General features: G+C 46.3%; 1 protein-coding gene across 1 annotated transcript; it reads right to left on the reverse strand.

Moving 5' to 3' along the window:
- Positions 1–6698: 6698 nt before the first annotated feature.
- Positions 6699–9968, reverse strand: LOC102574934 (14 kDa phosphohistidine phosphatase; the record flags this gene model as incomplete). Its single annotated transcript, XM_014595989.3, has 3 exons — positions 6699–6876; positions 7594–7718; positions 9677–9968. Coding segments are annotated over 3 exons (510 nt in total), but the record flags the coding sequence as incomplete, so codon positions are not given.
- Between the last annotated feature and the right edge of the window lie 594 nt (positions 9969–10562).

Raw genomic sequence — 10562 nt, forward strand, 5'->3', positions numbered from 1 at the left:
GGTCAATGTGTTGTGGCAGGAACTCTCCCTTCTATGGAAAATTAGATTTCAGACAGAAATTTTTCAAACTTACTCTACCCACCATAAGTGACTCATAGGAGGGGCATGGGGGTGGGGGTATGTGCTCCCCCTGAATTGGCTACCACCCCCTCTCCTGCCACTGCCGCCACTGCCAGATCCTGTGGGCAGTCACCAATCGCCACCCCTCCCCTTCACCACCAATGCCACTGCCGGCTTTTCAGGTGGTTGCCACTCGCCAGCCCACCGCCAACGCTGCTGCCCAGAAATTGTGCCCCCCCCCCCCCCCCAGTCTCAGGAGGCACCAGTCTTCCATGCTACCTACCAAAAAGTTTCAGAGGCATTTCAGATCTTTGCTTTCTGTCCTAACTAGTATAATGTTACTATGCACTGAAATAGCAACATGCCTAGCCCCAATGTATTTGTACTGCAGTGATGGATTAAGAAATTCCTGTCATTAAATTAAACAGTCTCGATAGAGAAATGTTGAGTCAACATAGAATATTGAGAGAGGAAAAAATGGTATGGTTAGAGTGATAGGCATCTCCACAATGCAGTAAATTTTTTCCGAGCTATGACACTGCTTAATAAAGAATTTATTTTAACAATATCATTCAAACCCATGAGTGTTGGGTACACGAGCTGTGGTGTTGCAATTTTGACTGTGTCACTTCAGATAAAGGACAGGAAATCCTCTTGGTCTGACTTATTTACAAAAAAAACCAATTTTCAGAACAGCTTGTTATATTTTTTATAGTAATCCTGTGAATTAAGACAGTCACAGAGACATTTCCCATAAGACCAACTAGTAAAGAAAAAGATATAGACTGATTTGGCTGTATCTGTTTTTTTGAAGATAAGTTTTTATCAAATAAATAGTACTTTAGACTTATAATATCAAAAGGTAGGCTTATGCTAAAGTTACAACAATGTGGAACCAGGTACTTTTAATTTCCCCTACTTCCTTTCAAACAATATTAATTATAGAGCCTAATAGCAATTGAACAGCCTATAAATGTCAACATTTAAACTACTGTCCAAAATACAGAAGGGGGATGGTTAGGATACCAATATATTCGTAAAGTCTACTCTTTTTGAGGTTGGGCAGTGAGACAGAGTGGGGGAAAGGAGGAAACTGAGTGTCATTAAAAATTGCTTATAACTTTCTACAAAGGGCCTGTTTTTCCAGAGTGGAAAGAGAGTCTGAATAATCTCCTTCCACACTTTTCAACAAAAGGTATTTCTGAGGAAGTTTAATAAACTTTAGCTCTTGATCTTATCCTCTCTCTTTCACATGTAGTATTTAGCAACTGTTAGCAGAGACTATTAACTAATTGCTCTATTCTCTAAAATGTTAGTTGGCACTGGTAAAGCAATGCAGCTTCTACCATTTCCTTTTGAGAGTTTCCACTGTTAGAATTCACTTATTTTTCCCCCTGATGTTCTGCATAGATTTTCCTTTACTCAAATTCTTCATTTCATTCTTAGCTGTAACCTTAGAACATCCTTGGGTTTTTTATGCCTATCAAACTTTTGAAGGTCTTACAGAGATTTAATGGCCCCATAGCAAAATATAAAAACATGAAATATTGTTAATGTAATTAAGTTACCATTTCCAAATCCTAGCCTAGAGGTGTGTACTTTGTCTAAAAGTGTGTACTTTGTCTAAAAATTCCATTTGTCTGAGGTGAAACTAGCAAAAAAAAATTCTTGAGTATCTGTTTCCATGAAATTTTGCTTAGGTTTTATTCTTCCTGATCCTATCCCTATTTGAGTCAATAGAAGTAGGACTTGGGCCCTAGGTTTCTCCTCTGGTAAGTCTGTTGACATTTGAAGATGGCCATCATTCTTCCCTTTCAGACTAGGAACATTTCCTTCTCCCCTACATGTCAAATCATTGTAACCCTAGAAGCCAGCTCAGGAGCAACTTTTAAAAAAATAGGAAAAAATGGCCTCTACACTACCCACTTCTTACAGTGGACTGGGCATTGCAAGTGAGGCATGATTATCCTTCCCCTTACATCACAAACTAATGAAGCTTCTCTCCAAGGTCTCCTTGGTATGGCATCATGCTGCTAAAGAGCCATCTAGAATTTCTTGCATGTGAAAAATGAAGCTGGAAATCAGGCAACCACAGCTCTCATCTCAGCCTTTTCCCAGAATTTACCCCTCCACTCTCACGTTTTGGAAGATTGACTTCTTTATAACAAGAAATCCAGCCTGGCTGCTTTTCCAGTAAGTTGGAAGTGTAGAGAGAAACATTAAATCCTGCTGCCGTCTTTCAGGGAAGTTAATTTTGAAGAGAGATTTGTTTTTTGTTAAAGGAACCAGGGTTCTCCTTATCAGACAAGCTCTCTTGGAAGCGTTTGCTAGTTACAGGAAATAAGGTCATAAAATACTCCTGTTTCTTGCAGAGAGACCAGCAAGGCAGTTAAAATGTCAACTTTTACAGATGTCATGCTATTGAAAACTTTAGGAAAAAACGTAAAATCTCATCTACACCTTTTGCCTCACGGAAAATGTTCTGTTTAGAAATTATTCCGACTCCTTTGCTATTCTTGGTTACTAGATGTAATAGCATGGGAAAATATTCCCAAGTCAAAATTCTGTTAATAAAAAAGAAATCAAAGCTGTAATCCATATCATCAGCCATTACTGATTAAGGAGTGTTCAGTAGGGTATGAAGCTGGCAAAGATAAAGCAGGGGTGGGGAGTGGTAAGACTATCTTAGGAGGATAACTGGCATTACATTCTCTGGCCTCACTGCTGATGGTAGGTATAGAAGCTTTCTGTAATGGGAGTATCTAATGGAAAATGGACTAAAATAACTTCTATTTTATATTTTGCATTGTTTGCTCAAGAAATACCCCATGGTAAATGCATCTTCAAGAAAACTCATCTAGCTGAATAACTTTAGCAGATGTAGACTATGTCATGAAGCTTAGCAGAGATAATGATCAGGATTTGTATATATTTATATTATTGACCTACCATTTGTAGGCAACAAAAGTTTTTAGGAGGGATATATAAAAAAAGAAACTATTGTGTTGAAAGGCAGTGGAGTATTCAATATGGTAGTATAACAGGGAGACTAACACTTCTGTTACTTCAAGGGAAATTTTTGCAGCAGACAGAGGCCAGGCAGCAGAGCAAAGGTCAGCTGCAAAGGACTAGGCAGCCAGGGAACATGGTAGAGAGCTGCACATTAAGAAGGGGAACACCTGCAGCCAGGCAAGGGAACCTTGCTCAGAGTGAACTGGCTGCAAGAAGGCAGGCAATAAGATGCCAAAGACTAGGCATGCCTAGCTCTGCTGCAATAAGACAATAGAGCAGAGCTTAGCTGGGTAATTTAGCCAGGTAACTGTAAACTCCCTTGGAAACTAAATGGCTGGGCATGATGAGCAATCGCTGTAGCAAGGGCGAGAGTCACATAACCTGCAGAGGCAGGGTTTAGAGATTATAAAAGCCCAGGACTTGAGCTAGGGGCCAGTCTGGTTCTGCAGGTGGTCAGGGAAGGAGTTTTGTTCTGAAAGGAGTGATTGAGTGGGGCAACTTGCTCTAAGGACTGCAAGCTACCTGGGGAAGGAGCTTTGTACTCAATAAACCATAGCTCAGCAACATACTGGGAGCTGTATAGCATGAAGACCACCAGCAAGGGATTAAAGGTTTACAGATGAGTAAGGGGATGCTGGAGGTCCCAGTGGTGCTGGCACACAACTGTTTTGAGGAACCCTGCCAGGGGCTGGGGCCCAAGACACAGGAGAGGTTCCTGCCAAGGAGAGCAAGAAAAACAAGAACCCACGGCCCAAGTGCAGTGAGAATAAGCAGGGTCAGGGATCCCACAGCTCAAGGGGGGGGCAGAACCATAATCTGAGAGAGACAAAAACTAGGCCAGGGGCCCACAACCAGAAAGGGTAGGAACAAACAGGGGCAAGAACTAGGGCCAGGGGACCATAGCTAGGGACCTACTGAATTAATGGCAGAAGTGGGCTGTGCAGTGGCGGTTTTAAATATGGCACCATTTTTGCCTCCTGGCCAGTCAACAACAGGGACACTGCGGGAGCGGGGGAGGAGAGGGGAAGAGAGTACGCAGGGAAAAGTTGATGCCACACAGCCCACTTCCTCCATTAATTCGGGAGGAATTAATAGTCCGGGAGGGATGGAGACTGATGGAGGTGCAGAAGCCTGAGCATAAGGAGGGCAGAGACTGAGAAAAGGCAAGGAGGCCTGAATGGATTGGAGCAGAAATTAGGGTCTGAGCACCCTCTGAGTGAGTGGTAATACCTGCGAGGCATAGGTACAGCTCTAGGGTAGGTTAGAGGCTGTGAGCAGCCCATAAAGTATCTGGTGTCCTGGGGGCATGTACAGGCCAGAAGGGCCCATCTAGCATAAGGATAGATTTGGATCAGTGGGATACAAAAAGGATCTGCTGGCCAGAAGACAGGCCAAGGCTCACTTGAAGACCCTTTCCAAATCTATTAAGAATACCAAGGCGTGGCAGATGTGGGAAAAGGGAAGGTAGCTTAGAGGGAGAGCTAGACAGAAGCCGTTTGGCTACCAGGGAGCATCACATCCACCTCTGGGGCTTGGTCCTGTCACAAGTAGCAAGGAAGAACAATAAAAAGAAATGTTTGCATTTAATAAATTAAGGATGGCCTCAATGCTAGAACATCAGGAAGATGCATTATACCAGGGGGTTTTAACTTTTTTGGGTCATTGTACCCCCAGCGGTTGGTCAAGAAGGCAGGAGTACCCTGTGGCCAGACTAGCAGGGGGGGCAGGGTCCCTCGGTTGAAAACCCCTGCACTAAACAATTCAGATGCAGCCCAAGTTAAGATATGTATGATATGTCAAAACTGCAGGACTGGTAGCTCTTACTGAGGCCACAAAGTCTGCCAAGTTTCAAGGAGATCGGTGCAGGGGTTTGGAGGGAACTGCACCTCAAGCTGCAGACAAGCAAAACTGGTGCCATGGGTGACACTGTGTGAGTTAAGGTGCACAGGGGTGACAGCTGCAGGCATCTTGGCCCCTGCTGTGACGCGTGCTAGGTGTGGAGGAGATCGGTGCAGGGGGGTTCTGGGGCCCTGCACCCCTAGCTGCTGACAGGCAAAACTCATGCCAAGACTGTGTCTGTCTTGGGGCAGTTGATTATCTTGTTTTGATTCTTTCCTCTCCTTAGCCTGGGTTTGTAGGTGCTAATTGCTGCTCGTTAAGTCTTTATGTAGTAGCTAGGTCCTGTGTATTGAGCTGGTCCCTGAGTTCTTGGTCCCTGACTGAATCATGATTGATTGATTGATTGGTAACTGGAAACACAGTAGTTTAGCAGCCAGGCCTGCAGTAGTGTCTCCCCTCCCCCATCCTAAGACAGAGACTGTCCCACAAGCGCCAACAGTACAAGTTTTGCTTGTCCGCAGCTTGAGGGGCAGTTCCCCCCAAACCCCTGCACCGATCTTGAAACTTGGCAGGCTTTGTGGCCTAAGCAAGAGCTACCACCTTGCAGTTTTCACCCGGCCATGTTGTAACACATAGATGTGACAGGGGTTTTGCTTTCAACAATTTGGGGTGCTGTTCCTCCCAACCCCCTGGACCGATCTTCTTGAAACTTGGCAGGCTTCATCCCCTCTGCAGAGTCTACCACTCCTGAAAATTTCATCCAAATCAGACAAAAACAACGTTATATTTTATTTTTTCCCTATTATATCCTACGGCCGGATCTCTGAGGCGACTCCGAAGCCTAACAAGGCCAGCGCTTCCACCTGGATGTGCTGCTTCGGACCCTGAAGCGTCCGAAGCTTCTCTGGATCCAAAGCTCTGTCCGAAGCCTCGCACAGCCCTACCAGATATGTATGCTCATTTGACAATACCATAGTTCCATGATTTTAAGATGTGCCCCCCCCATTTAACATAAGAGAAAGGGCCCTTCATCTTAGAATCAAGTACGAGAGAGCGGAGGTGCAGCAGCTGCCATGACTCGGGCACCAACCCATACCCAGGGTCTGAACCATAGCCACAGCTGCTGCCTGCCCCACCCCCCACCCCATCTCTGCCCTCCAGCCTCTTCTTCCCATCTCTACCCCACGCAGTCTCTGCTCCTCTGCCTGCCCCTATTTCTCCCTTCCTGCCTCCCTTACCCTTCTATGCATCAGTGGGCTCCATCCAAGCTGCAGCCTAAAGCACTGAGAAGCCCTGTAGCAGTGGTGCACAGCCCACATAGGTGCTACAGGGGCTGGGCTGTACCCTAGGCTAGAACGGTGTTGATGCCTTCCAGCAAGAGTAAGGGGCAGGAAGAAAGTAGAGACTTATGGGGAGAGAGGAGAGGGGGAATAGAGGCAGAGGAGGAAGAGAAACTCCAAAGCTGCAGCAGTGGGGGGCAGGCAGGGGGCAGAGGTAGCAGGGCACAGGCACAAGCAGAGGGCAAACTGCTTGACCTCTCAATACCAGCTGCCTCCCGCCACAGTAGTGGGAGGATGAATTAAAGATAACCTTCCAATGATTAGATTCTATGCATGGAAAATTATACCATATTTTCCATGTATGGTATCTAATTATTGGGGATTCATTTCAAATTCAGGGTCTTAGATTCAAGTGAATACAGCACCTGTTTAGTCTGGACAGTCTTACACTGAAGCAGGGTCAAGCTATTCAACATGTATGGAGAGCACACAGAGGGAAACAAAACATCACTATGGATCTTTTTATTCAACTAAAAGTCACACTGATTTATTTGAACACAATTTAAGATGATATATTACACAGTAGTTAAATTCATTTCTTGTCATCCGACCAAGTAATTTCGTAGTCTTTGTATACTCTTTTTAGTATTTCTACAGTCACTGAATGATCTGCTTTACCATATCCCTGCAGGAAAGAGGGGAAAAAGTTTAAAAGGGTACAAATGTATGAGATGCCAAATCATCAAGTTTGAGTTATCATTCTAAATATCCAGTTTAATGGCCTCAAAGCTTAATGTATTTTAACTCGCAATACTCGCGCTGAAGTAAATGAAAGTTCTGTAGTCAGTTTTTAGTCTGTCTTTAAGAAAGAACAGGATTATACAGAATCTTTAGACTCACATGCCATAAAAGAATAAAGCCATTTTCTATAAACTATCTTATTTAAAAGAAATCAACCTTTTTCTCTGTTTTTGCAGAGTTAGAACATAGACAGGATTCTTTAATGAAAATAAACCTTATTAACTAGAGTTAAGGTTGAAGGCAGGTATCAGTAACTTCTATATAGGTCACTAACACTTCTGAAAAGTAGAGGGCAGGAAAAAAGAAGAAAATCAGAGTTAGGGTTTAAATGAAACATAATTGACTCTCAGCTAACAAGAGGAGCATTAACTCCAGTGAACTCGAAACAGCACGGTTAACTGAAACCTGAACTGTATGTTAATACAAAAACACAACTGATAGAAAAAAAAAATAAAAGCATGATATTAATTTCAGTCTAACTTTTTAAACAAAAAAAAAATGCTAATTGTAATAATTAGGACTGTAATAGTTTACTACTGCAAATTATTTTACATAAAAACATAAATTGTAACTTGTTCAAAGAAACAAACCCAGGACTTACTGTAGAGAGACCAAATACCCGCAGTTTCTTATCTTTGCTATTATGGTCAATTTTTCCTCCTCCCAGGCACTTGCATTCAAAGCCCAATTTTTCCATTTCAGGATTTAATTTTTCAAATATGTGATCTGGAAAAAGATATTTAAATCCATTAGCCAGAACTTGCATTTCAATATCAAAAAGATTTAGAGGTCCTTTTTTTCTAAGTTACTCATTCTTTCTAATCTCCTATCTGAGGCTTGTAAGAAAAAGATTTTGTTATCGATAGATCTGGGGGCACCAGAATGGTTATACTTAAGCTTGTTGGTTTCATTAAATTAGAGGCTGGTCAAACTGTACAACCCTTAGCTGAAGTCTAAGAGGTCTGGAAGCTATGTTGAGCAATACTAGTAAGAGTTGCTTTTTATGTGGGCACAGTGCGACTCCAAGCAAAGCCTAGTACAAAATCCAGGACAGACAAGGTCTAAGGACTCCTATACACATGCAGGAAGCTGGCTCCGATGCACTGGATTTCCAGTGCGTCAGAGCCGAGTCTACCAGAGCACAAAATTAACGTGCTCCAGAAGACTCCAGTGTCGTGTGAATCAGCATCCCTGCACAGAAAAACAGCAGCAGGGCACTTTGAACTAAAGCTTGTCAAACGAGCTTTATTTCAAAGCACCCCGCCACCTTTTTCAGTGTGAGGATGCTGATACAGGTAACGATTGGTCACTTCTAATTAGTGTGGCTCGCTAATTAAAGTGCCCCACCCCCCCACACCTCCTGCAGCATATGTAAAAATGCCGTAAGAGAGCATCGTAAAGACAGTCTTAATTTAAATTATCTTCATAGCAACCAGGCTTCTAAAAGAAAGATCAAAAAACCTTATAAACTGAATGTTATTAGTTCCTGTTGAAGCAGTGCATGCATTAGCATGTCTTTACAGTATCTGTGTGCGCGCTTATCCTGACAAACTGAAAACCAGCTTGGGTTTTACCCCTAATTCAGCTCTCATGGGTCCCAAACTCCATAGGGCTGTTGGCATAAGAATTAAAACGTAAGAACTGCCACTTACTGGGTCAGACCATTGGTCCCTCTTGCCCCATCTCCTGTGTCACACAGGGGCACAGAATGGATGCTGCAAGGGAGACTGAAGTGGGTATAACCAGGGTTCCCCCCCCCCCCCCGTTCCTCTCGTCCTTGCAGCCTTCGGCATTTAAGGTCTAAGATGCTCCAATTCAGAGGCCAGAGTCCTCACTCCTATGCTCAATGATGCCCCTTTCCTCCAAAAATGTGTCCAATCCCTTTTTGAATCTGGCTAAACTGTCGACTTCCACAGCATCTGGCGACAAAGAGGTCCACACTTTAATTACACGCTGGTTGACAAAGAAATTTGTTTTGTTAGTTTTAAATTCATTACCTGCTAGTTTTGTTTTGTGACCCCTAATACTCGTACTGAGAAAGCGAGAGTGAATAAGAAAGCCCCACTTACTTTCTCTTCACCAGTTAGTACTAAACCCTCATCACGCCCCCTCAAGCATCTCTTCTCTAAGCTGAATGGGCCCAGCCCCTTGAATCTCTCCTCATGCAAAACCCGGTCCACACCACTCATCACCCCTGCCGCCTTGCTCTGGACAGTCTCCAGATCTCCCCTCTCCTTTTTTGAGGTGCAGGGACCAGAACTGGGCACAAGACTCGAGGCGTGGCCGCCCCTGTGGACTTGTAAAGGGGCACGATGAGACGTTCGGTATTACGATTCCCTTCTTCCTATCCCTGGCACTTTGTTTGCCTTTGTAAGGGCTGCTGAGCACGGCCCCGTTTTCTTCTGTGTTCACATATCTTTCCTGGGCGGCAAGTGTCAAGGTAGAGCCCATTGCAGCCACACCTTTTTGTGACAAAATCTTGACACGCCCAGGCACGGGGCCCCTGTGGGGAGCCTGCCCTGCCAGAGAAAGGCGGGCATCCAGCAGCCCAGGGACAGTCCCAAGCGCTCCAGCTGCGCGCGGCTGTAGACTGCTGTCAGGGCTACCGCAAGAGCCGGCCTGGCCCCGCCCCCATGGGCGGGGCCTCTCGCGCCGAGCCCCGCCCCCTCCCGTGGAGGACTCACTGTGGAACTCGGCCGCTTTGTTGCCCCTGACGACGTCTCGCTGCTCGGCGCCCCCCGCGCGCTGCACCCGCACCAGGATGTACTTGAACGTGCCGTCCGCGTCGATCTCCACCTCGCGCACCGCCTCCAGCTGCCCCGCCATGGCGGCGCCACTGCGCAGCCACCGGAGTGCGGGGAAGGGGGAGCCTGATACCGCTGGGAGAGCTTCGGGGGGAGGGGCGGGGCTGCGTCGCCCGTGACTGACAAGTGCCAGGCGGTGGCTGCAGTCGAACGCCAATGGGGAGTGGACTTGTCACAGCCGTTGTGACGCGCCAGTCAGGAGGCCCGGCCTTGCTGATTGGCAGCAGCCAGTAGGGGGCGGGGCCGGGGTGGTCGTTACTGGCGACACTGCTTGGGGGCGGGGCTACAGCTTCAGTCCGCGGTTTGATTGGGCGGTGCCTCCGTCACTTGTGTCCCTCGCGTTGGAGGGAAGCTGCACCTACCCGGTTGCCTGCGGAGGCAGCGGGGCGCCGGTGGCGGCCGGCCGAGCCCTGCCCGAGGGCGCTGGACGTGCCTTGCTCTAGCAGCGCTGTGGTATCCACCCCACGCGGGCCGATCTCCTCACGCTCAGGCCGTGAACACGCTCAGGGGCTGCTGGGGCCCGGGCCGCGCTGGGCACTTGAGGGGCCTTGCCAGCCAGGAGTGGTATAAGCCGCCCTCGTTCTCAGGGCTCCTGAACAGCAAGCAGCCTTTTTGACAACCCTTCGCTGATTGTGTTAAACACCCTGTTGCAAAAGTTCGCGTTGGAGCTAACAGGCACTTCGGCGGAGTACAGTTCAATTACAGAGCAGACGGGCTGGAAAACGCCACACAGGAAAGCAGCAGAAACGCCAAACAGCCCACGTAC

Source organism: Alligator mississippiensis, chromosome 5 (genome assembly GCF_030867095.1).
Source record: "Alligator mississippiensis isolate rAllMis1 chromosome 5, rAllMis1, whole genome shotgun sequence".
Lineage (NCBI taxonomy): Eukaryota > Metazoa > Chordata > Crocodylia > Alligatoridae > Alligator > Alligator mississippiensis.